The 26,907-nt window shown below is 46.6% G+C and overlaps 2 protein-coding genes across 2 annotated transcripts in view; both read left to right on the plus strand.

Moving 5' to 3' along the window:
* Positions 1-11,197, plus strand: part of SHOC2 (SHOC2 leucine rich repeat scaffold protein) — a 66,070-nt gene extending 54,873 nt beyond the window's left edge. Inside the window, exons 5-9 of the mRNA XM_035329818.1 lie at positions 913-1,101; positions 2,517-2,639; positions 4,708-4,845; positions 5,337-5,454; positions 6,640-11,197. Of these exons, the coding sequence (XP_035185709.1) occupies positions 913-1,101; positions 2,517-2,639; positions 4,708-4,845; positions 5,337-5,454; positions 6,640-6,848 (777 nt within the window). The 3' untranslated portion in view covers positions 6,849-11,197. The remainder of the gene's footprint in view (positions 1-912; positions 1,102-2,516; positions 2,640-4,707; positions 4,846-5,336; positions 5,455-6,639) is intronic.
* Positions 11,198-21,924: 10,727 nt separating this feature from the next.
* ADRA2A (adrenoceptor alpha 2A) lies at positions 21,925-25,560 on the plus strand. The gene has a single exon (XM_035330472.1). It carries the CDS (start codon positions 22,127-22,129, stop codon positions 23,627-23,629), a length of 1,503 nt encoding a protein of 500 aa, XP_035186363.1. The 5' UTR covers positions 21,925-22,126; the 3' UTR covers positions 23,630-25,560.
* Positions 25,561-26,907: the final 1,347 nt, after the last annotated feature.

The following is a 26,907-nucleotide window of genomic DNA, read 5'->3' on the forward strand; positions in this document are numbered from 1 at the left end:
AGCAGTAATTTAGCTCTCAATATTCATCCCCATGGTTCCAGTAATGTGCTTTGCACGTAACTAACGGATAAACCCTGTGGTCCGTGCTGCTGAGAGTTCGGAGTCAGCTTAGGTGGTGAGGAGGGGTACGATGAGGCTGTGCACTCAGCGGGCACCCATTGCCAACTAGTTAGCTCCAAGCCTTTTGCTTTTCCTTTCTGAAGAGGGATGAAAAGAAAGGTGGAGTAATAACTATTTAGGAATATTTTGGAAATAGGAAGAAAAAAAAAGATTTGCATAGCATTCCCGTCCCCATTCTTTTTCTATGTTCTGTCCAACTATCTGTAACCACTGTAGCCTTGGAGGGAACTTCTACGAGTTGTGTTTGCTGTACAGGTTGTTGCTAAATACAGAGATTTGAACTGGAGGCATCAAACACACATTTGAAGAGCAGTGTGTGCACTTTGGTACCTCCTTGGGCCCCGCTCTGAGTTGTGAGCAGAGGTCAGAGCTAAGCGATCTGCAGCTCAGCGCCGTGGGGTGTGCATCCCCCAGAGCCAGGACATGCTGCTGGCTGGGCCTGTGGGCTTCAGAGCTGCCCAAGAGGTAGCAAGGTGAGATTGAAAAATTCCTTTCCGAGGAGAAAAGAGTTACAAAACCCCCTCAACTTGTGCTTTCACATGTGGTGTCTTTGCTTTTTTGTATATATCAGTGAATAAGGAAAACGGGGGAAATAAGGTAAAGAGTGATGACTGTGAGGGGAGATTGCTGCTGATGGAAATTTTATCAAATTTAACACTGTGCTGTGTGTTGCAACATGTATTCGGGGGATAGACTTTGGGGGGAAGCATTTCTAATTAGACCCGTGAAAGGAAAGAGCTGTATTCAAATAAATCTGTCCTAAGATCCCGGGTGGTTTTCTTCTCTCTGCAGGGTCTTTTATCCAGCCTTGTCAAACTGACTAGTTTAACGCTGGCCAGGAACTGCTTCCAGTCCTATCCTGTGGGTGGCCCGTCCCAGTTCTCCACAATCTACTCTCTCAATATGGAGCACAACCGCATCAATAAAATCCCCTTTGGAATTTTCTCTAGAGCTAAAGTATTAAGTAAGCTGAACATGAAGGTGAGGCACAGAAACATGCTGCTGTTTGTAAAATCAATGAGGAGCACTGTTCCCTATTCCCTGAATTCTGGCAAGCCTAATGATTTAAGGAATGAATTTATCATGCTCAAGTGGGCACTGCTGCTTGCTCAAGTGGGCACTGCTGCTTTTAGATGTTGAAACCATTCTGGATTAGTTTAAAAATGTACTGTCAAAATGTTATTGAGTTGTCTTTATTTTTGGTTGTTAATCTTTTGTCACATTTGCTGGAGTCTGAACAGTAACGAAGTGGGCTGCAAAGTTTTCTAATAATCATCTAATAAGATGTGAGCATGTATTGCAACTTATTTAAAACAAAATTATGTAACGTTTTTAAAATATGTTCTTTCAAAACCTAAGTTTGGAGCATGCAGGAAAAATGACCTTTAAATCTGTAGATTTAAAAAAAACACATAAAGAAAAGAGTGAAGAGAACCAGGAAAAAAAGATGATATTTTTCAATAAATGGGTTTAAGTTCTTGAAACAAGTTATTAAACAAAGTTTCAGCCATAATTAAGCTCAGCAACTATCTCAGAAAAATTTTGGCACACGTGTTCTCAGTTTGCATTATTACTATTTTTTTGTAGCACGTACCCATCTGTAACTTTGCATGTTTACAAGGACTTCGATTTTTTTATTATTTTTTTTTAATATATGGTGTCTGATCTAGAGCATAGGAGCATTTTGAGCAGTAGGATGTTTAGATTAATTTCAGATGATTTTACTCTGAGCCATATATTTCTGTTGTGTATTTTTCTTTTTTTTTTCTTCCCCACCTCCCCTAAACCACGTGTATCTGCTGATTTCAGACTGAGCTATGAAGCATTGCTGGCTGTTCCCTGTGTCCCAGCTTGCTCAGCCACGTAGTCAGAGCCTTGAGTAATGCCTTTGCTTTTGTTGTTTTGTAATTACCTCGCTTGTTTTTTTTTTGGTTAAATGGTTGGAAGAGGTGGTGTTGGAGTTTGTGTGCGTTTTTTTTTTTTTTTTAATCAAGCTCCATATATTTTTAGTATTTGAGCATTGCTGTTAACAACTTTGGAAGTTATGGTGAATTCTGTCCTTTTTTTTTTTCTCTCCGTTGTATTCAGCAATGAAAGGGAAAAATGTTTTAACTACTGGGACGTGCGATCTTGGGAAATACATACTTGTGATTTTAACACTTGACTTAATGTTAGTAACATAGGATCAACTGTAGATTGTAACTAGATTGGGGCTGATTATTATGTTTTGAGGAATTTAAAAGAAAAAGGGGGCAGTTGTCACCTTTTTATTCTTCTGATTTAATTAGCTACTATTTTGTTGTGAAGTATTTTATAAGCCGTTTGTTTAATCTCTCAGATGCCTTGTTGACATCTTGTAAATGCAGACCCTAAATGTTTGATATGTTAAATCACAGGACAATCAGCTGACCTCTCTCCCGCTGGACTTTGGAACTTGGACTAGTATGGTAGAACTGAACTTAGCAACTAACCAGCTCACAAAAATCCCCGAGGATGTGTCTGGGCTTGTTTCTCTTGAGGTGAGAAGAGTATAAATGAACAGCTACTTGAATCCCTGCAAATGAGCATTTTGTACTCCAGGTATAAGTAATGTTATTTTAGTTCAAATAAGGCCAAACAAATACGTGTAGGTATGGCATTTAAATAGATATATTTGATTTCTTTATGGTTGTTGTGAACTTCTTTAGACTGTAGATGAAAGTGCACAAAGGGTTATTGTGTACATGTTTTTAACTATATAGAAAGAAAAGTTTCAACAGAAGGTTATTGCTGGAAATTGAATGGCTCTGGACTCAGTTTCTTGGAGACACCAGCATGGAAACGGGGGGGATCAGGAAAACATAGCGAATTGGTCTTCAGTCAAAAATGGCTCAAACGTAGCACTGTGAACCTTGTAAGCAGCCATGTGGGAATTCTCCTCAGCCCTGAAGGGGTAAGAGCTCTGTAGGTGGAAATCATGAACTACACCTGGCTTGTCCCCGATACCTGTTTCTCAAGGTACCGTCATCAGAGATGGTCAAACCTCATTGTCTTGCAGGGACATAAGATTAGAGGTGATGGGGCAGCTCTGACGTTATTAGGGGACTTCACAGCCTCTGTGAGCCAATGGGAGAAGTCTGTTAAAGTACAACAGCAAATAGTATATTTGAAATTGCAAGTTTCCAGTGTGGCTGCTGCTCTGAATAATTAATCATTTGTTTAGTCTGAGGCGAAATTGATACGGCAGGGCAATAGCGCTTTAGTAGCCCAGTATTAAGTTAAGGCTCGGGCTGATTGGACTGGGAAGTTGGTAATCTCTGACAGCTGGATCTGTGGGTGGTCTGCTAGCTGCTGAAGCTAGGGAGCTGTACAGTCCACAAAACCATTAGTGCTATCTTTCTCTGTAATTAAAGAATCAAATACAAAGAGCTATTTGGGCAGTGTTTACACAAAAGTGAAGGTTCCCACAGCAGTGCTAAGTCAGCTGCCTTGCACGTAGGTAATATTTTCTGTTCCTGCCTTTGTTTCTAGATATGCGATTAGAGCATTATTATTCTTACCGTTGTATATCTTAACACATAAAGGAAGGCCACTGTAATACTGCTTGTGCCAATGCTAAATTTTTGGCTTTTATTCATTTTGATTTTCACTTTTGATTTTATCCTTGTTTTCTATTCTGTTCCTGCCTTCGGTGTTTCCAGACTCCGTGAAGCTAGTGAGAGTGAGGTTGTTGAACCTTGGCATTTGAAACTGTCCAGCCTAGCAGGGATGAGGCTCTGCACTGGGTGCTCTTTCACACTTTTGTTTTGGCCTACCATGTTAAATAACTAGATGATAGCATTGTTTAATCAGTGATTACCTTACTGCTCACTGTGTTATGAGGCTTGATTGCTTCTAAGGACTGTTAGGCTTGTCTGAAGCAAAATGGTTTACTAGTATAACTTGTGGCTCAATGAATAACTCTGTTAGTTGACATTGCAAATGAGGAGACGTTTGCTGAATGTAGGATATTTATAATCCCACTTAGAAAGAAGGAGAAACATGAGAAGATAATATTCTAGTAGGGGTGAGTGTGTGGTAGGAGACCATTTTAGAAAGCCAATGGATATCTACACAGTGTTCTGCTTAGGTGCTCCGATCCGTACATTCACTTGCTGCTACTTCTACTCAAAAAGACACAGAGAGGAAAGGAATTACTCAGCTTTTCAAGGGGGACCTGGGAAGTCCAGCAAATGATGTAAACTATGGGTATGAGGATAGCTATAAGAAAAGATTACAACGTCATAGGGAAGCCCATGAAAAAATAGTTTTTCTTTCTTTGTTTGCAGAAATAAATGTTCTTTGGTTTTGGTCTGCATTTATTATTATTCTGTAAAATAATATTTGAAATAGTGCTGCCATTGATCGATAGATTTGTACCATTTACAGTCTTTTAAAATAATCACTAATTTTTTTTTTCAATTTGCTTCCGTAAGTTGTCTGTACGCTAGTCTTGGACTTTATTACTTAAGAATTTAAACAATCTTGTCTTATTATATTATTATATGGCCTGTCTTGTCGACTGCTTATTACATTGCTGAAATTCTTTTTTTTTATTATTTTTTGAAGGTTCTTATATTGTCAAACAATCTCCTAAAAAAACTTCCGCATGGAATTGGAAACCTACGGAAACTCCGAGAGTTGGATCTAGAGGAAAACAAACTGGAATCCTTGCCAAATGAAATAGCTTACCTCAAGGATCTGCAGGTGAAACAATAATTGGCAGAGAAACATCTTATGTCCTTTATTTACACCATACTGTTTTCATTACAGCTAGTTTGGTGAGGGAAACCGTTCTGGATGGATATAGAACCAAAAGTTAAGAATCCTTCACAGCTTCCTCCCCAGTCTGTCCCCACTAGTTCTTCCCCAGATTCATCAGCTGATTTTGAACAAACAAATTTTAAAGAGCTTTACTGTGTTGCACCGTGAGTACAATACTATAACAGGAATAGCTTCTGTGGTTTCAGTCATGTTCAAGAAAACTTTTACATTTGGGATGCAAGGTGTGTGTTTTAATACTATGTACTGTTATATTTTTGTTTAGCGATGCCTAGTAGAGTTCTGAAATGTTGAGATGTAGAAATTTTTTGTTCAAGTGCTGGAGATAGAAGCCACCATGTTATCAGCCATGTATCTTGTTTTTTGCTGTTATTTTAAGGCACAAGTTAACTTTTAAAAATGTATTTTTTCCTTAGAAATTGGTTCTGACTAATAATCAGTTGACCACCCTTCCAAGAGGTATTGGTCACCTTACCAATCTAACGCACCTTGGGCTTGGAGAGAATCTTCTCACACACCTTCCTGAGGAAATTGGTAAGACCTCTTTTTTTGTTTGTTTTATGCAGTGTGGCTGAGCAAAAGCAGTTACTGACACAGAAGATAGGCATCTACTGTGCTCACAAGTAGAGCCACAAAATTCTTGTGAAACTTCCAGATATACACAACCTGATGTGAAAGATGTGCCACTGAAAAAGCACTATAAGTGTATGATACTTATCTCGCCTCAGCAAGCTGTAGTGGAATGAACTAGCTTTTTTGAGTTGTTCTGCAGAGAGCTGCCAAATGCATGCTAACTTGGAGTGGTGAGATGCCATTTATCCTCAAATTCTTCCACAAGCTGCATGCTATCGATCACCTTATAAAACTATTCTTTTTCTTGGAAAGAGGTCAGTGTTAGAAAATACACAAGTCCTAATTCCATGGTGTTGACAAAAACCTTGTGCCTTGCGTAAGGTGTAGACAGATGAAGCAAATGTTTCTGCTGATAGTTCCTCTGCACACGCTTCCATTTGTAAAGCATCATGCTGTATTTCACCTTGAGTAGATAAGAAAAGTAAGCAAAGAGATCTACAGAAAGTAGGGGAGAAGTAGAATTATTCTTTCTGTTTACTTGAGACATCCTGCCCTGGCTGCTACCCTTTCTCTCAAGGGAAATGAAATAGTTTCTTAGATTATAGAAGATGTGTATGGCGTGAAAGATGGGAAGGTGGGGCGTGTTGTAAGGAGGACTTGTATGTTTGGGGTGTAATTCAAAGATATATATTCCTGTGTCACACTGCAGTTACAGTTTCAGGTCTGTAATAAATAGGTTGTAATTATGTAAAAGGTAGGGTATAGATATTTTATTAGAGATAATAGATACCATGTGGGATGAGTAGTTTCTAGGCCCTTCTAATTTGAGCTATTTAATGTTGACTACAGTTTCAAAGTGCTAAGCTGAACAGTTAAGGTAAAATCTCTATCAGTTCTTTTATTCTGTGTATTCTCAGTTGCTCTCTGAGGGAGATGTAATCGCTATTTTCATGGGAAAACTAATGTAGGTATGGCTCTGGTTTAGATAATGGTGAAAAGAAAACTTGCAGTTTAGGAGTTCAGATGAGTAATTAACTCTAGATTTTATATTGTGAAGAGTCTCCAAGTGGGCTTAGAGCTCCTGTCTAACAGTTAAAAACTGCGTGAACCAAACCATACCACTTTGTATTATTTTATTTTAACCAGGTACACTGGAGAATCTGGAAGAACTGTATTTGAATGACAACCCCAATCTGCACAGCCTTCCCTTTGAGCTGGCTCTTTGCAGCAAACTGTCAATAATGAGTATTGAGAACTGCCCGCTCAGCCACCTTCCACCTCAGATTGTTGCAGGAGGACCCTCCTTCATCATTCAGTTCCTAAAAATGCAGGGACCATACCGTGCCATGGTCTGATGCTAATCGGATTGTCCAATACACTGTACAAAATACAAACTGCATTAATGTTGTAATTGTCTGCATATGTATATATAATATAATATATGTGGTTTATATTATATTATATATATATAAATATATAAATAATATAAAAAGGCGAATTTAAGACTGCATTATGTGTTTCTGCTAATAGAGGAATCATAGCCATTTAGATTTTTTTTATTCTGTAAAAATGCTTGTCTAAGTTTTCTTTGCTGAATTTGATGGATGGATGTCTGAGTAATCTGGAAATGCCATTTCATTTAAAGCAATTGCCAATGAACTCAAATTTAAGGGACAAAAATAGTTTTGCTTAGATTTGCTTTCAGTTAAGAGAAACATGTAACCTTTATATAATGAACTCTTCTGTTTTACTCCCTCTTTTTTGTGTCAAAGCCTGAAAGGGTCATGTGTCCTGAGGTTGGGATTTTCTTTTAACTTATTTTGAGATTTGAAGCAAATGGTGTTTTTATATTGTTTACAGTCAGAGTAAATCACTGGATTTTGTTTTATTTTGATTTGCTCTGTTTTAATCAATCATATCTAGAATTTATATGCCTCTGCTGATGAATTTTTATCAACTGGTTTGTATACTAAAGACATATTCTCATCAGAACAACTGGCAGGTGAAAAGGATGCAGTCAAAACAAAAAGAAAAGAAAAAAAAAGCTTGAATTCTAAGTCTTGCTTCCCTGAGTTATCAGTTGCAGGCATAACATATCTGAACTGAGCCTTTTGCAGTTGGTCTTTTCTAGCACAAGTAAACCTTTTCAGACTGGTAAAATCATGGAGTATCCTCAGTGAAGAGCGGTTTTCATGTTGTGAAGTAACGATTCCATGAGGTCTAACAGAACAGTTAAGTGGCAAGGAAATAATATATATGTACATTTTTATTACAATGTTGAGTCATAAACTACAACAGGCAATTTTAAGGATTCCTTCTAGTCCTTGTACAATAAATGAATGTGTCTTACTTTTAAACACTGCAATATATGTAAGTTTTAAGGTTGGTTAACAATGTACTATGGTTTTATATCTTGACTTGCCTTGTACCTCCTTCCATTACGGAACTTCTGTGTCCAAGCACAATATCTTCACACTGTGCTGTTTTGCTGCTGAACTAAATGCACTTTTCCCCACAGCTGGGGCACTTGCTTCAAAATATTCAGTTCAGTATCTTGATTATTCTTTTTTAACTTCATCCTATCTGTTTCAGTATTAAACTGATCTATTAAAAAAGAGGCACCTTTTTCATTTGTGCATAGATTTTGATAGCTCAAGAGAAACACTGTAAGTAGTGGACATTCAGTTTTATCACGACTTCCTTGGTTGCTCAAAAGGCAGAAGAAGATGCTTCAGGGAAATACACACTATTGCTGCACTTGCAGGGCCAGTTGTCCTTTTCCAGGAGGGCAGGAGCTTGAGGCGGTTGCATTCCACGTTTACTGAAGAGCTGTCCAGTCTGTAATCATTGGAGTTGCTGCTGGGGTAGCGTGGCTTAGAGGACTGTATCTTTTGAACAAAATGAAATCAGCTGATGCCATGAGAAATCTATTTCACATGCAGAAGCTTGGGAAATATTATTTCTGGCTTTCAGGCATGCTTACTTATGTATATTGCCTTGATCTATTGTTTTTTTTTTTGGCATTGCATTCTGTTTTGTCTTACATCTTTTCATTAACAAGGAGTAAGTTTTAAATGGAAGGCAGGTGGAGATATAAAACCTTAGAAGGCTTAAACATGCTGTAAAACTGTTGTAGATGTCACTGGATTTTACTAAGTAATTTTTTTCTTTCTCACACGTTCTCTCTCTGCCCCCCATGCCCCCTCCTTTTTTTTTTTTTTTTTTTACATCTACTGTAGCTTTTCAGTTTAGACTTTAGTTTATAAAAGGCTGTTTTCTTACAGTTCTGCCTGAAGTTAATCTTTCTCAGCATTAAGGTGTTAAAATATGAAGATGCTGAAGTGCATATTTTTAAGACTGTAATCTAATTTCTGGATATACTGCTAAACCCGTATTTGTGCCCTCAGGTCACTAGGGGAAACTGGTTTGAGAAATACGGTTCCTTAAAACAAAAGTGGCGACCCCTTGTGTTTTAAAGCATCTTGGTCTCATTCCCTGTCTGCTTCTCAATCCCATTTTTATAAGAGCTGACGGGATTTAATTTGTTTAGGTTGTAAATATGTTGATTATTCACCTTGTTAAGGTACACGGTTAATGACTGTATGGTTGGAGCTGACCCTCTCTCACATACGTTCTTGTGGAGAAGTTGGCTACCAAAATAGTGCTCGTTACACTCGCTTAAAAACGTAGTATTCTTTTCATTACACTTATAGGAATAAATAAAGCTATGTTTTAATTCATTGCTATATTAAAAACAGGATATTTTTTCAAGCTATCTTTGTACTAGTATGGTTGTTGCAGTGCCAGATAATCCCGATCCCTGTTTTAGAAGTTTAATTTTATACATTCTGAGGTGAGTGCTCATTTTTTCAGTGTCTCAGGAGGGATTTGAATAAAAGCAGTGTGAGAGAAGTTCTGGTACAAGAGAAATTTAGTCAGAAAAAAAATGAAACTCTTAAAACTAGCCTAAAGTTTACATGTTAGATGTGTGTCATGGCTTGGGAGTATGTGCATATAGATCTCTATATGCACATACGGGGATTTATATCCAGATCTATTCGCAGATCCATATAAATCCAGCTGTTGTGACCATTCAGAACAGTCTTATATCCTGACATAAGACTTCTACATTTGTCAGGATGCTGGACTGTTAACTGGTGCAGTTTCTAAATTGTATTTAATGCCCGATGACATTCAGTTGGACACATGCTGGTTCATACATGTTTAAGTATTTTCTTGGGCCTAGTCCATTAAAGTATGAATGGAAATAACTTCATCCTGACAAGTGTATGTATGCGTACATACATATATGTGTATCTGTGTGTGTATGGAAGCATAGACGTGGTGGTGAAATGAACTCTTCAGGGCTCCTCCCAAATAAGGATGGGAAACAGGTGATTCCCAGATACATTAAATATCCTAAATCTTCCTTGCCCTACTGTTATCTTCAAAATAATTTACAAGGGTTATTGAGAAGTGTGACAATCTTTACTCGGGTGAATATCAAGACCTTTATTGCTTGCCCATGGACAAAATGTCAATTTGTATGTCTGCCTATGTACATAAAAGAAAAAGTGCATATACAGGTGGTCTGTAAAGACACTGTCCTGAACCACGCCTTGACTTCACAGAAGCTGAGTTACCGTACGGTAGACCAAACTGTATTATGGAACTTTGATAAGGTCTAAAGCAGATAAGGGATTTATTAAATAAAGAAAAGAAGGCTTAAATGCCATTGTGACTCGTTTTGGTCACATATTGCATTTAAATTTACTAAATAGAAAGTTGGTAATTATTAAGTTATGTCCCTGGCGGTCCCATATTTAATTTCCTAAACAAATTTGTCTAGTAAAAATGCAGTGGAAGTGCTGCATGTAAAGCTGGGGTCACAAAGTTACGTGGTTGGCACTTTGTAGTTTGTCAGATGTTATTGGACACTTCTAAATTCATGCCCGCTTTTTAGAAAGAGATTCGTGCTGTAGAATATTTGCTTCAGTGCCTCTTCGGGATTTTAGGTTTTCTCTGCAGTTTTGTCCATCTTTTGCTAATGTTGTGTGAGTGCATGTTCAGACTTCTTGAAGGTCGTGTTTGTACATGATTTAGTAAAGTAGTACTCGGACTGGCTGGCTGGTTAGCACTTAAACCCGTTGTGTCACCTGAAATTCAAACATCTCCAATCTTGGGAGTTGGGAAAGTACTTTTTATTTAAATATTAGAAAACTTCATCAGAGGTTTTTTTTTTTTTTTTTTTTTTTTTTTTAATTTAAACTTCTGAATCAGTGCAAACTCGTAGCTGGGGAGTCTTCATACCTGGATACAACAAAGAATTTTCATATAGTCAGTATCACACCTCAGTTGTATCAAATTAGCACGCCAGAATAGCTTCTAATTAGATCTGCAGTTGGCAGTAATTTGCCCAACACGAACTTCAAGGCACAGTAAGGACAATTACAAACAAACGATAATATCTGCAAGTGGTTTTTGTTTTTATGCTGGCAGAGATCAGAAAATTATGTTTATTATTCTGATGTTTAGGTCTTAACCAGGACTGCACAGGACTTTTGCTGTGGAAAAATACCAGACCACGCTAATTTTGTGGTTACAAGCTAAACAAGAGTGTAAACAGTCTACAAAAATGTACTTTTAATCTGAATTATTGTAATGTTGATTGTTATGTCTATATAAAAGATTGCCTTGCTTTTTTTATAAGAGTCATTCTGTATCAATGCATTCGTTATAAATAGTATATTTGTAAATGAGCTGCCACTGAGTCTTTTGAAAGTTTTCTAGTATTTATAGTCCAACACGAGCTGGATGTAAGTCATACTTTTGCAGTACCCCAAATTATCAAGAACTGCCTTCTTGTTATATACTTGTCACTCTTGAAAAGATGTTTTTTTTTCAAGTAAAATACAGATTTTTCATGTATAGCAATTCCAGGAAACTTCAGAGTTGCTTGACAGTAACTACTCAAAAGAGACGTGTAAATTGCACACCTTTATAAAGCAAATGTTGGTAAAATCTTTTGCTTTCATTTTTTTTTGTAGTACAGTAAGGCATAAAGTAAAACAACAACAACAAAAACTTTGAAAAGGAAAGTAAGTCTTGGATTTTAGTGCAAAATGCATTTCAGCAACAACAACAAACTTGAAATAGGTTTAGAGCTGTGCTGCCTGCCAGAAAGTCACCTGCATTTAACTTCTGGTGTAGTACAAGGCAGTATTTCCAAGCTGACCTGACTGCTCTGAAGTGCTGTCCTTTAGCTCTATGAAGCTCCCTAGGATAGATGCTCTATCAAGAAGGTCACGGCTTGCATCGTCCTACAAACAAAAACATGCTGATATCCTTTCAAACCTAATACAGAGGCCGCAGCAGTTCAGGTCTGGTGTCGAGGAGGGCACTGAAGCACTTGCTGGTGTAGCATGGATGCGATCAAACTGCCCCGTGGTCTGTCTTTGAGCTGAGGACATCCCTGTAGGTTTGGTGACCTAGCGACCTGAACACAGTGACTCTGAGGGATTTGCCAGCTGTGCTGTGAGAGCAGCTGTGCCCTGCCGTGGTGCTGGCCACGTACAAACCTTCCCCATCTCGTGGTGCTGAGTAGCAGACGTGTAAGGACAGCAGCAGGGACTGCAGCTCCTCTGGCACCCTGCCCCGGAGCTCACCAGCCGAGTCTGAAGGGCTCGCCATGCGGGAAGCATCATGGCATTGAGTAGCCCTTGATAAATTTGGTAAATTCACAGAAGTGCTCTTTTTCTTTTTTCTTTTTTTTTTTTTTTTTTTCCTCCTAAATCTATTTGTATTTCTGGCCTCCGCAACATCCTGTGTCTAATAATTCTGCAATATGATTATGTGCTGGGTGAAAAAGGACTTCCTTCTGTTTGTTTCAAACCACACCACCTTATTTCATTTGGTGACTCCCAGTTCTTGTATTCTGAGATATTTATCAAGAATCTCTTTCCTGTTCATCTGCTTTTTACTATTCTTGAGGGTTTTTCATAAAGGGGAGGGTTTTTTTTTGTTCCTCGAGCCATAGAGCTCTGGCTTCTTTTTTTTTTATTATCTTCAAACAAAACCTCTTGCATTCTGGGGTAATTCTTGTTGCCTTTCTCTGTAGTTTTCTAGCCCAGCTCGGACAGTTACTTTTTTTAATTATTTTTATTTTTTTCTTCCCTAATTCAAGGCCTTCAGCAGGCTATTTTGTTCTTTGCCTTCTAGTTTGTGAAATAAAGCTACAGTTGTCATGAAAAACTGAAGCTGACTGGGGATGAAGTTTAGTGCTAAATTTCAGTGGAGAATAATTTTACTACAGACCGATCAGATTGGGATTTAGATTTCAGAGGCAAACCACCCGCTGCAATAACAAATTGTTTCCTCTGATTAGCCATAACACTGACTTTCAGTGTCTCTTGCAACTAGATTTGACAGACAAATTTGCGGTTAAACTTTACGTGAGTGTGCTGATTTAAATAATCATGCTAGCAGGAGTGCATGGCTTTAGAAGACAGGACTTCAGCTGGCCTTTTTAAACAGTCCAAGTGTCACATTTTCTGAAAATACTGGGAAATTTCTAGTGTTATTGTTTCTTTTTTTTTTAGTTGCAGGTCAACGCTGCCTTGGTTGGGTTTGATTCTCCCAAGGGGGCCCTGCCAGCCATGAGCACTTTCTGTTCAGATGCTTTAAACGAACATCCCCAGATGAGCCTGGCCTCGGAAGAGGGCTGCATCTGAGTGAGAAGTGAAGAGCGTGTCTGTTCCCGGCACCCTGTGTCCTAAAGTCTGTATTAAGGCCTCGAAAATGTACAGGCAGTGTTTTGGGTACCTGGTGAGACAAATGGGTCGTGTTTTGGTGTAGTTAACCCAGCCTAACGCGCTTCTGAACCCCGAGTCTCCCAACACTGCTGTCCAGAGGCAGGTCCTCACTCGCATAGTGCATGTTGAGGTGCGTGGTGTGCAAATACCGTAGGAAACCCGGACCTGAGGCAGCGTTACAGATTATAGCTAGTGCTTTGAGTTGGAGGTGGTGGCAAGAGCAGCCTATGCCAGAAAAAAAGGTGTTAAAGAGCTGGAGATGGTTAGCTTGGATACAATTAGAAGAGACAGAGTGCCTTGAAAGCTAATTTGTTTTGGTTTTGCAAGCCATCAGTCAAATAAAAGACATCATCTCTTCATACAAGCCCTGCCTCACTTAGGCTTGTAAGAGTGGGAGATAATTTGATTACCAAGATCAAATGATGATGTTTTAGAGGAGGAGCCATCTGGAGCATTCGAGTGAGCAGCTGGCAGCCTGGGCTGCACGGTTAATTGTCTGACTGTGCCTTGCAACTATTTTTCCACTGCAAAACCTTTTAAGAGTCTTTAGAGATCAATCTACCCCACTGCTCTGAGTGAGATGCTATCTACAAAATTGCACACTTGTTCCCTTTTAAAAGGGAAAGAAAAAAATGTTCCCTTTTAAAAGCTCTTTCCACAACACCATTTTTTTTTTTTTTTTTTTTTTCCTGTTGGTAAAGTATTTCTTTGTTAAAACTGACAATGAATCCTTAATTTGCTGTAGCTTGGTAGTGGCTTCACTTGAGGTCGTTGCTGCTTCTTGTCCCGTGGTGTTACAGTTGTGTGGCCTCAAGGGATTGCCAAACTTCATCTGCATAGTTTTTACTAGAAGTGCATTTTTTATAGAAATTCTTTTAAAAAATCTTAAAACACCTGGATGGGATGAGAGGCACTGGAGGAAGTTCCCTAAAAGAAAGTTGAGCAAAGTGGTGCCCGTGGCGGAGCTGCGGGATGCAGCTGGAGGCCCTGGGGCCGGCCCAGCAGAGCAGAGCCCAGGCAGGGTCCTTGGGTCCGTGGCTCCACCAGGTGGGTGGGCTGGAGCCAGGCCACTACCAGTTGTGAGGAAGGTTTTGGAATCTGGGGGAGGTTGGGGTTGCACTGAAACAGAACCGCGTTTGGAAGCAGCAGAATCATCTGTGAAAAGGGGCGGCTTTTCCAGCAGCGCTTGTTTTTTCCTTACCAGCTTCTTCAGTGTCACTTCTGGTCTCGTCCTCTTGTACTCTCACCTCCCATCGCTCCTACTCCACGTTTCCCACTTGTTGCAGCAAGCCTGGTGTCTTGGCCCAGTGCTTTCCATGCTGTGCTGAGTGGAAGTAAGTGGAGAAGGGCAGGGAGAGAGAGTTGGTACCTAGTGGCTTCTGATCCATATACCTGCTGGTGCTTCCCAATCCTCATCTGAACCTGCTTCGTACCGTCACGGCGCCCTGTTCTCTAGAGCTGTTGCTGAATGGAGATACCAGGAGGAAAAGAGGATTTGGGAACAGGTGGCTGGGAGGGAGGGAAATAAAAGATGGATTTGCTGCATCTGGCTCAGCCGTGCGTTGGTTTACTTTTCTGCTAGCTCCTTGTACACGTGATTTATGGAGTGCAGCTGGGTTTTTACACGGTGTCCCGGAGCGAACCTGAGTCCCTGTGAAGGTTTTGATGTCTGAGCACTCGCTGGATAAATGGCTTGGCCTGGGGTGTGTGCCGAGGCTTGGAGAGGAATGAATTTTGATTAAGTAATTCTGTGGCTGATCTTTGCTCCAAACCTGTCAGGAACAAGGATGAATGTCTTAGTTCCTGAAGTGACACAGAGCGCTAAGCGGCCCTGAAAGGGCTCTGAAATATGTGTAACACTTAGTAATACTCATTGCTTCTGCCGGGGAAAACCCACACCCTCCCACAATTAAATCATTTGTGAAATATTAATGAGAAAATGATATTTTCATTTTGTACAGGTATTTAGTTCCCCAGAAATGTAAATAAATGAAGAGATTTTCTTAAAAAAAATGTTAAGAAAGATGGAAAGTGTTAAAGCTACCCTGACTGCTCCTCGCCACTGCTGTCTCTTGCTCAGCTTAAGGACAATTAAGAGTGGGTTGCGGTGGGGGAACAGTGGTTTTCAGCTCCAGAGGACTGGGCTGCCCTGGTGCCCAGAGACCCAGGAGCCCTCCTGAGTGGCCCCGAGCCCAGTTCTGGGCTGGGTGGAGAGCCCCATGATGGTTGCTGGGTGGCCAACGTGTCCCCAGAACAGCTTCGCAGGGCTGTCGGTTATAGCCAGATGAAATCCGTGATGTGCTGTCCTTCTGAGGATCTGGGGGCTATTTCTAGCCTGGCTGAAATGAAAGGGTGTTGCTGAGTCCTGATTTCAGTTACACTGCTTTCCTGTCAGTGCATCTGATTGCATTTGGGACTGCGCCTCCCGTAACGCTTGGGTGCCGCCTGGCAATTTCCACTTCTTTGCGGCTGTGACCCAGCAAATTGCTTGGACTCCACAAGTGGAAAGCAGAGTTCAGGGAGGGTTCAGCGCTCCCCATCCGTGGGGGAGCTCGGGCATTTCCTATCACGGCTGCCTTCTCTGTCCATCCTGCCCTTCGTTTAACTCACACTGACGGGCTGAACAGCGGGGCTGTCAGAGGAGATTGCTCCTTTCCCTCTTCCCGGCTGCGGTGCCCATCGCTTGCTCCCCAAGGGGCAGAGGTGATGGTGGCGATGGCACCAGCGCTGCTGGGAGCACCGACCTGCTGCAGGCTTTGTCCCAGTGCCGAGGGCCTGGCGGGGGAATTTGCTGGTTCTGCCCTGTGTGGGGCTGGAAATTACTTCCCAGGAAAAAGGGAAGAGAGTTTGTTTGTAGCAGCAGAGGTTTGTGCTTGCCATTATGTGCTTGTTTTTTTGTGGTGCTTCAGAGCAAGGCATGGATTATTTTGCTTGTGAGTTCTGTCCAGTGAATATTTCCCTTGCTACCTGTGGTGTTTCAAGGGAAAAGGAAAACCAGAATCGAGAAGCACAGGCGGAGATGCGTTATGGCTCTGCTCTCAGCACCCAGCGTGTCAGCCTGCCTCCTCTAAGTGCCTTACCCTGGTTACACAGCACCGCCCTCGGTGTAGTATTCCCAGATAGGATAAATGGTTCCTGGGGAGAGACCTATTGTGCGTTGCTGAAAAGCAGGTGATAGTGCTGAATAAGCAAATAAATCAGAAGCTGGTGTTTAAACTTAATTTGAGCCTCTCAGGAAAAAAAAAAAAAAAAAAAAAAAAAAAGTACCTTGTAATCCGTACAGAGTTAATTGTATAAGGAGGGGACGGCCGCAGTCACGATGATGGATTTCCCTCAGCGGCACGTACAGGCAGCATCTGCAAACCGGTGCCAGGACGGGAGCCCCAGCGCTGGAGAGAAGCAGCCGCCCCGGCGTGGCCGTCGGATGCTTCTGCCTGCCTGCCCCTCGCCTGGTGCCCGACACTCCAGCAGGAAGGAAGGTGTTGGACCAGGGGCAGCTGCCAGCAAGGCACAAGCTTTCCTCAAGGGGAGGATTGCCCGTGGCCTTGCTGGCACCAGGCCCATGGGCTGCCCTTGTGGCTGCTGAGGCCAGGTGGGCGCCGTGTGGAGGTCAGGGCTGCTGCTGGGGATAAGAGGGGGTCTCTGGGGACACAGCAGCAGGACAGAGGGCCCTCGGGTGGTGGTCAGCCTAAATGTCAGCCACTGTGGTTTCGTACGGGGAGACTTGAGCAGCTCCGGGTAGTGCCCTCTGACATCCTCCTCCCTGTCTGTTGTTGCTGCTGTGGGAGAGTGGGAGCCCAGGGAGGGCTGCTGGGCCGTGTCCTGGTGCTGGGCCGTGTCCTGGTGCTGGGACGTGTCCTCAGGCACCTGTCGGGACACCGGGGAGGAGCTGGCACACAGAGAGGCTGCGGCTTCTGGATGATTTCTCAGCGTTATTTGCTTTAGCCACTAGATGGTGAAGTAAGTAATAAGTGAGAACACCTAAAGTCTTGCTGTGCTCCCCAGCGGCCTCCCTCCTCGTGGAATCATGCCAGTGTGCTTTGCTTTCTGGGAACCTGGCAATTTCAGGCAATTATCCTCTGGATGCTTTATGCGGCTCGGCCTCGGAGCACTGCTGCTGCCATGCCAAGCCCTTTGATCTCTAACTCCAGATTCACTCAGACAGGCCGAGCTGGGTTAAACACAGAGCAAGCCTGCCTGATGCCGGCGTGTGTGGAAAGCCACCTCTGAGAGCTTGCTGTGGGAGCTTGCTTGTTTCATGAGGAGGGGCGATGGCCCAGACCCCCTTCACGGTGACCTGCGCCTGCTGTGAGACCCACACCTTGCCGGCTGGGCACTGCAGGCCCCTGCCTTGCCTGCCGCCTGCTGGGCCCTCTCTGTGCCCGGTCACTCGCATTGCTGGCAGCTTTTGGGGCTGCACGTGAGGGCACGGCTCACCTGGGGCCCTCTGAAGGAGGGAATCATGCTGACTGCGGCCCTGGCCCCAAGGCAGCGTCACTGTCAGGGCCTCAGACTGATGGCGAAGAACAGGGAGGGCAAGGGCAGGGACGCAGCCGGGCCCTGGGGTGTGCGGCTTGAACGAGCAAGTTACGGCTTCCCAGCTGACTAATTGGACGTTAGCCTCTCCCAGTTGTGAAATTAAACGCTTTAAAGCCAGGCAGCCTCAATTTTGCTTTAAACACGGGCCGGCTCTGCTGATGAAAGGTAACTTGCTGAGCTGCAAGAACCTGGGTTGTTTTCATTCAGGGGAGGTTACAAGGAAAGGCAGCGGCACCCTGCCTCCCTCCTGGCACCTCTCCGCCCGCCCCGGCCTGCCTGCCCTCGGAAGGGCAACGCTGGTGTGGGTGCCATGCCGCAGACGGGCCCTTGGCCGTGGGTCAGTGCCGGCTGGGGAAGCTGCCCAGTATGGGGTCTTACGGGAGCTGCTTGTGGTCTGTTGGGTTCGTGCTTCATCCCCTCTGTGCCCATTTCAGCTGATGCATCCCGTGGGCAGGCAGGGGGGAGGCCTGGGGAGGGACGGGGCTGGCCCCAGTGAAAACCTGTGCTCAGCGCAGACGTGTGTATCCATACCCACAGGTGCCACAGAGACAACATGCACTGTTGTTTCTCTCTCCACCCCTGGCATGAGGTGCCCGAGAGGTGTGCATCCTGCTCCTGAGGTGAGCCTTTAGCGGCACGGGGGCCACCACGGCACAGAGGGGAAATGGTACCTGGGGGAGGCTCATGTGAGCGCCGTGCCTGCGCTCAGCCTCACCCCGCGCTGTGAGCACGGAAATGCTTCTCTTGGCTGTTGATTTAGGGCTGTGCAATCAAACCTGGCAGTTACAGTCCTGCCAAACAGGGCAGGCCACCCCGGTGCAGCTGATGAGGAAACGCGAGCAGGGTTTTAAGGCTGTTTGTGAAAAAAATGCTGAGGGAGCAGGTGGTCACAGAGGATCTGTCTTGCACTGGTTTGGGCCAGACATGGGGCAGGGAAGATCTGCTATGATCGGTAATATTCAGCGTGCTCCTCTCCTCCCTGCCCAACACCCGACACCACGGCACCGTCCCTCTGCTCGCCGGGGGATTAGGTGCGAGCGCCGGACGCCGTCGCTGCCATCCCTTCCACAATGGTTTATTCAAATAATGCGGGAAAGTACATCCAGCAGCTGAGTCCAGACAAACTCCGTTAAAAAACACAGCTTCTGGGGAAGGCATCACTGTCAGGTCAAGGAAAAGAGCAAAATCTACAGCTGCAGTGCAGTGGTGGATGGGGAAGGGGAGGTTTGTGAGTTTGAACACATGCACAGGGCCAAGTGCTTGGGTTCCCAGAGCAGCTGGTGGGGACAGACGGGTGGGCGGCCAGACCAGACACGGTTCTGATGATTTTTTTTTTAAGTATTTATTATTATTATTATTATTTAAAGAAGAAGATGATGAATCACAGCACTTGCACTGCCTCCCTGGAAATGGATGGTGCGTTTGCTGACGTTGGTATTACAGGGCAGCAGCACTGTGATGTACCCAACCACGCCAGGTTTGCCTCCTGAAGGTCTTTGCCTCTTCTCTGATATTTTTTTTTTCTTTCTTTTTTTCTTTTCTTTTTTTTTTTTTTGGTGTAGCTTGGGTGCAGTTTGCTTGTCACGGGGGAAAGCTCTCCCCCCTGGAAGGTGTTAGGAGGGGCTATTTGGTTGTTAGTCCAAGGAGCATCCCAGGCCACAGGCTCTCAGTGCGTTACCCACAATAAAGCCCAGTTACTAAAGCAAACCTCCCTGCACAACACCCTGTTTTGATTTATTCAGACAAAGCCAGCAGCACAAGCAAAACCCAGAGCCACAACCAGGGCTTCCTGCCATGTGTATGCAAATACAGAGATCAGGGCGAGCGAGCGAAGCCCAGGTCTCCCCGTACACAGCCGACGGAGGCAGCTGCTCACCTCTGCTGCAAGCACCCGCAGCTCCCTCCCGCAGCCCGCACAGAGCTGCTTCCAGAAGTGTTTCTGCACCGTGGCTACTGCTTGCCCCTTTCCCCTGGTCCCCCACCGGCCTGAATCCATCCTGACTCCATCCCTATTCCCATCCCCTGATCGGTGAGCGATGCTGCCAGCGTGGCAGGAGGATGAGCTGTGTGCTGGGCCCTCTCATCAGGCACTTGGGGGGGTTTGAGCTGCAGAGACCTTGCTGCTCACACCAGCGTTGTTAGCAGCTCGCATTCAGAAACTGAGCATCTGGATGCAAATGCCAGGGGATTGATATAAAAATTTTATTTACTATTTGTTTTTCTTTCCCCTGAAGCTTTTCTCTCCTCTTCCACAGGCTACAAATTCACAGTTCTTAGCAAATCCCAGGACTCTGAGAGCTGAGGCTTTATTACAAATTACCATAAAGTGCGGGATGAGCTCATAATACGGCGTCCTGTAGGAGCTGCAGGCTGCTGTGGGGCATCCTGGGGGTGCTCATCCGCCCTGGCGCTGCCATGCAGAGCTATGGGATGGCCTGCAGAGGAGATAAAAGGGAGATGTGACATTGCTGAGATGTTTTGCAGGCACCACTGGGTGCTGCCGGGGCTCCGGAGGCATCAATAATGTCACCAGGATGTCACACACATGGCTGTGGTGGTGATGCAAGGAAAGTGTGTTGATGTGCGGGGTTTCCTCTAGATGAGTACGCTATGCTCCCAGCTGTCCCCAGGCTTCTGCTGGGGCGATCTGAACCCCCTGCAGATCCCGCACCCTAGGGAGACCAAGCCCTGCTGCTGGAGGCAGCGCTCCATGTCCTGCAGAGCACGCAGCTCCCAGCGGCCAGCAGAAAGCAGAAGATGGCCCCAACGTCCAGCATCTCCTCGCCCCTTCCCTGGCCTTGCCACATACCCAGGTGAGTCCCTGCACCCCGTGTGCCGCCACCTGCCCCTTGCTGTGAAGTCAGTGGTTATAGCTCATGGCTACTCCGATGGAGATCTCTCCATGTGTGTGGAAAGGTGCATGCACGTTATTTTGGGTTCAGTGTACAGGTTTTAAGTCACTCCCCATGGACTGCCACATTCCCAGGCATGCTGCACAGTGGGTCCCATGCTCCCCCACCTCTCCATCCTGTGCCAGCCCTACAAGCTCTGCTCTCTCGGGCCCCATCTCCCACCCTGCTCTGTCTGCCGGGCATCGCCGCTCCTGGGCCTGGCTTATAACACCGGCATGGCGTGGGGCCGAAGCTGACAGGGCTTCCTCCATCTCGCGGAGCAAATCCGTTCATTGGCCCGAGCGCCCGGCGCGCCGATTAATTACCAGCTGCCTGGCTCTGGAGCACGGCGTGAGCATCATTAGAGCCGGCTGAAAATGAGAGCGAGGAGCCCGTGAGGGTCAAGGCTGGAGCTCGTGTGCCGTAGGGGTGGGAGAGCTGTGTGCGGGGAGCTGGCATCCTTGGGGCCACCAGGTACGTCACCTCTGCTTTCCGATCAGAAACGTCCCTTATTGCTGCTGCTGCCGCCGGGCAAAGCCCCTGGGCAGGCGTGGGGATGGGAGCCCCCTCCCATCCTCCTGCTTATGGGGCTGGGGAGAAACAGCGGGGAGCTGGGAAGGAAAGGGGCAGGAGGACAAGCCCCGGAGGCGGGGGGGGGGGGCTGCTGGGGCTCGGCCTTGGGCCGGGAGCTCCCGTGGGTGCCGCGGCCCCGGGGGCCGAAGCGTGCAGTGAGGCGATGCGGCCAGCAGGTGCCACTGCCCCCCCGCGCTGCCCGCCGCCGCCCGGCCCCCCCCCCGGCCCCCCCATCCCACCCCACCCGGAGCATCCCCACGGCACGGGGGGCACACACGGAGGGGCGGCGGCAGTGCCCCCCCGGGGCTCCCCGCGGGGACATCGGCTGCGGGGACCCCACGCGGGACGGGTCGCTGCTGCCCCCACCGTGGGGGCGCACGAAGCCACGTGGGGAGGCGGCTGGAGCAGCCCCCCCCGTGTCCCCACCCCACGGAGAGAGCCGCGGCTCCGTAGCGGGGCGCGACCCCCGTGGGGTGGGCTGCGGGGAGGATGGGGGGAGAGCGGTGCGGAGCGGGGCTGCGCTGCCGCGGGAGGGGGGGAATTTTGGGATGGGGGGGTGACAGTAGGGTCGGGGGGCGGTGGGTGCGCATGGGGGTGGGCACGGGGGGCTGGGGGGGTGGGGGCGGAGCACGCGTGTGCGCGGCGTGTCCGTGTCCGTGTGCGCGCACCGGGGGCAGCTCCCTCCCCACGTGGGGCTGACGCGGCAGCCCCGGCCTGATCCGGGGCTATAAAGGGGCCGGCAGGCGGGCGAAGCACGGCAGCCGCCGCCGGCTGCAGCCCCGGCCCCGCTCCGCTTCCCCTCCGCCTGCAGCGCCCGGCATGAGCCGCGGCCCCCCGCGCCCCCCCGGCGCCCCCCGAGCCGCCCCGGCCCCGACCGCGGCCCCCACGGCGGGGGCCCCCCCCCCCCCCCCCGGGGCCCCCCCCCCCGGAGCCCCCCCGAGTTGGGGCTGGGGGCGAAGGGCGAGGGCGGCCGCGCAGCCGGGGTTGATGTTTAACCGGGAGCGCCCGTTCACGGAGAGGGGCCACTTCTTCTCCTCCATGGAGTACCAGCGGCAGCTGGGGGAGGAGGAGGGCTACCCGCCTCCCGCGGCCAACGGGAGCTTCAACGACAGCGGGGCCGGGCCGGGATGGGGCACGCCGTACCCCCTGCACACCACCGTCACCCTCATCAGCCTGGCGGGCTTGCTCATGCTCTTCACAGTCTTCGGGAACGTCCTGGTCATCATCGCCGTCTTCACCAGCCGGGCGCTCAAGGCGCCCCAGAACCTCTTCCTGGTGTCCTTAGCCTCGGCCGACATCCTGGTGGCCACGCTGGTCATCCCCTTCTCCCTGGCAAACGAGGTGATGGGGTACTGGTACTTCGGCAAGGTGTGGTGTGAGATCTACCTGGCCTTGGACGTGCTCTTCTGCACCTCCTCCATCGTGCACTTGTGTGCCATCAGCCTGGACCGCTACTGGTCCATCACGCAAGCCATCGAGTACAACCTCAAGCGCACCCCACGCCGCATCAAGTGCATCATCTTCATCGTCTGGGTCATCTCGGCCGTCATCTCCTTCCCGCCACTCATCTCCATCGAGAAGAAGAGCGGGCAGCAGGCAGACCAGGGGGTCGCAGGGTGCAAGATCAACGATGAGAAGTGGTACATCATCTCCTCTAGCATCGGCTCCTTCTTTGCCCCCTGCCTCATCATGATCCTGGTCTACGTGCGCATCTATCAGATAGCCAAGAGGCGCACCAGGGTGCCGCCGAACAAGCGGGCAGAGCGCCCCGAGAAGAAGCAGAACGGCTTGGCCGACAAGGAGGACCTGCCGGCCACAGCCCAGCTTAACGGGGAGAAAACAGCCGGAGGCGGCGACGGGCAAGAGGGAGAGGTCAACGGCATAGACATGGAGGAGACCTCCTCCTCCGAGCACCAGGACAACAACCAGTCCAAGAAGTCAGAGAGACCGTCGAGAGGAAAGGCCAAGACTAAGCTGAGCCAGATTAAGCCTGGGGACAGTTTGCCCAGGAAGGTGGAGGAGGAGAGGACCACCAAAGGGTCCCGGTGGAGGGGCAGGCAGAACCGGGAGAAGCGCTTCACCTTTGTGCTGGCAGTGGTGATCGGTGTCTTTGTCATCTGCTGGTTCCCCTTCTTCTTCACCTACACACTGACTGCTGTCTGCAAGAGCTGCTCCGTGCCCGACACCCTCTTCAAGTTCTTCTTCTGGTTTGGTTACTGCAATAGCTCCTTGAACCCCGTCATCTATACAATTTTCAACCACGACTTCAGGCGGGCCTTCAAAAGGATCCTCTGCAGGATAGAGAGGAAAAGGATTGTTTGAAGGACCCCCTGGTTTGGGCAGGACTAATCATTCAAGACTCTGTAGGAGTGTAAGGCATGGCTCTCTTGGGCTGTGCTTGCATGGGATGGTTTCCTTCAGCCTGTGTGCAGGAAACCCTCAAAACCTGAGACGAGCCTATCGACACTCCAGACAGCAGCAGCAAGGAGCAGAAGGCAAGTGGAAGTCCGAGCTGTGGCATTCGGCTTTCCAGGGGAGGATGGCTTTTGACTTGCTTGGTTTACTTTGCTAGTTTTTTTTTTTTTTTTCTTTTGCCAGAATCTCTCAGTGGATATTTTCATGACTGCTCAGTTTGACTCTTTAAAGACAAGCTCCGTGCAGCTCCGTGAGATGAACAACAAAGAGGGAGGATGCCACCTCAGAGGTGTCGGTTTTTTATTTTGTTGTATTGTGTATGTAATTAATATTACCCCCCGTGTAAAATACAGTATTGTATCCCTGAATCTGAATGTCTTAATTTTTGTAAGGCAAGCAGCTTTGAAACTGTGAATGCTTTAATTATCTTTGATACCTTAAAAGTCCCTCTCTTCCCACCCTCCAAAAACTCAAAACCACTGAAAAATTAGAGCCTTTTCCCCTACCCATCAGTCTGACAATGTTACCAACATTTCCAGTCTTTTTTTTTTTTTTTTTTTTTAAAGTATCACACATCTTGACAGACTGCCTTTTTTCATTTTTTTTCTTTTGCTGTCATACCTGATTGTATTTAATTTTTGTGTTGCCCGTGCTATGATACGGCTGAGCTGGGAACTTCCCAGCCGTTACGAGCTAGAGCAGAGCCGAGGAGTGGTGGCTTTGCCGTGCAGTCCTTGGGGGGCTGTGTGGTGGGCTCCTCGCCGTGCAGTGGGCTCCTTCTCACGCCATGCGAGGCTTGGGACCCAGCCAAGCTCCCAGCGAGTTAATCTCGCCTGATACTATACCACACTGCAGTGACGAAACGTGTTCGGCACTAACATGCTTCCCCCACCTCCAACTGTAAATAGATAACATTTCACAGCAAATATCAGGGCTCTGTGTATCATGCTATCTTGTATTGATTTTTTTTGATGTTTTAAATCCTGCTGGGTTTCCTGCAGAAGCAGAGGGGCTTTGTTTGCAGAGGTGGTTCCAACTTTCTGAATTAACGGAGGAGAGTTAAGTTTTTAATCTGCCAGACTCACCTTTCCTAGGAAATACTGAAGCATCCCTCTTTCAGCCTTACACAGGGCAAAACCCTGAAATGGCAAACTTACTGATGCTTTCCCCTGTATTTTATAAGTCTATTATTATTTTTTATTTAAAGAAATATGTACATATTGTGAGATTGGAGCAGGAGAGAGAGTTATACTGCTTTTACGCTCCTTTCCTGACATGTCTTTCAGCTTTTTCTGCTACAAAATAAAAACTAAAAAGAAAAAAAATGAACAGAACAAATGTAACATCTTTGTGCCATGAAGAAATTTATGGAGAATGCTGAAAGGAAAAAAAAATCTTGATATGTCACAGTAAATGCGTTGGCAGGAGTTTAAATGTTATGAAAATAGCTTTATCAAGTGCTGACAAATCATAGAAATTGTTTGAGAAAGCCAAGTTTAAGACTCTTGTATCAGATGAATTTGCCTTCTCTGGAATTTTGTGGTGCAAGGAAGAGACTTTAAAACAATACCTTTTTACTTTTGGAAGTGTTCTGTTGATTTTGCTCTCTCTTTGGCTTTGTAATTAACTCTGAGGGTGCCCGGCTGCATCCTGGGACCTGGAGAGCAATGTTTACATTCACTTGCATTTTCAGAGATGAATCCTCAAGACGTGAGGAAAGCAAATAAACAAACTGTGCTTTACTGTAAAACAAACCAACAGAAAACACAAGCAGAAGTTGCTATAATGGATGATTATTTTTATTAAATAAAAGAGCGTTTACAGATCAAGTGTGAAAACCCTCTGAATAATCTGTTAGCTGTAATTTTTTCCAGCCGTTCACCGATTCTCCAGCAGCATTGGTCTTGACATTTTTTTTCAAGAGCGCATTGGGAAAAGCACTGGCGGTTTCTGAAAGGCAGTTTTACCCCAGGTAGGGAACAATGGCTGGCTTCATTGCACAAGGGCAGAATAACAAATGAGTCCTTGATGTTTCTTGTTCTTCCCCCCCCCCTTTTCCTGCCACGGTAAGAGTGTTCACGTGCTTCTTAAAGGAAAGAGGTTAGGTGTGGAAATGCAGCCTGGCCCTATTCCTGCCCCTCGCTGGGAAAGCCAGGCTGGTGCAGTTTTTGTAGCTCTTTTGTTGAATTTTTTTTGTGATAATTAGGTTTCAGATGGGATTAGAAGTGCTCGGGGTGGAAGGCAGTACTCCTTTACTCCTTCCTATATGCAGGAGTGCCCACCTGTCCAGCGTAGTGGCATTTGCAGGCCAGGAGGGCTTGATGGAGACAGGGTGTCCTGCTGTCCCCTCTGGTGGCCTTGGGGGGTTTTCCGAAGTAGACCCAGGGGAGATGTAGGGGTTGGTGCCTTCCCCATCCTTACAGCTCTCTGCTGTCCTCATGGCCGAGTCTCTAGCACAGACAAAAGCATATTTTGGTGGGTTTGGGGGTGGGAGCTGTGGCTTTGACGGGCTATCGGTGAAGCTGTGTGCAACTGAGATGTGGCCGATTGCTTCCAGTTTTCTATAAAATATAAAAGCAATGTGCTATTGGGGTTGTGTCCCTCCCAGTGTCCTCACAGTTGAGCCCAGCCCAATAAAATACCCCAGGGACTATGTTAGGTGGGGACAGTGACTCCCTGCATCTGGCATGGAGCTGCCTGCCCGTCCCTGTGGCCAGTGTCTGAATTTCCACCGTCCTGCTGCCTTTGCCACCTTCTGACTCGTTTTTGTGTTTAATTTCCCTGAACTGTTGGTCATTTTGGTTTCAGCTCTGTCGTGGGCCCTTTCTGCCTGCTGAAGGGGAGCATGTCCGAGACACAGGGGCCTTGTGGGCCGTGTTGTGCTGGTTATGGGGTGAAACCAACACTCTTCTCCCTGTGTGGTGGTAAATGTGGAGGTAAACCTCCACCCCTGCCCTACATCTTGCTGTGGGGCTGAGGTCTTGCAGCCCAGGCCTGGTCCCAGCCCTTCGTTTTCCCTGTTCTACATTCCTCCCTCAGATCGGAGAAAGTGGCCTCAGCACTCCGGCTCATTCCCATGCAAATGCCACATTATGGGATGTAATGAGCTGTGGTTGTTTTTTAATAACCTTTTATGTCAGGGCTGGAATGTTAACCGTGCGGGGGCGGGGAAGGTGCCAGCTCAG

Source organism: Oxyura jamaicensis, chromosome 6, assembly GCF_011077185.1.
Source record: "Oxyura jamaicensis isolate SHBP4307 breed ruddy duck chromosome 6, BPBGC_Ojam_1.0, whole genome shotgun sequence".
Classification (NCBI taxonomy): domain Eukaryota; kingdom Metazoa; phylum Chordata; class Aves; order Anseriformes; family Anatidae; genus Oxyura; species Oxyura jamaicensis.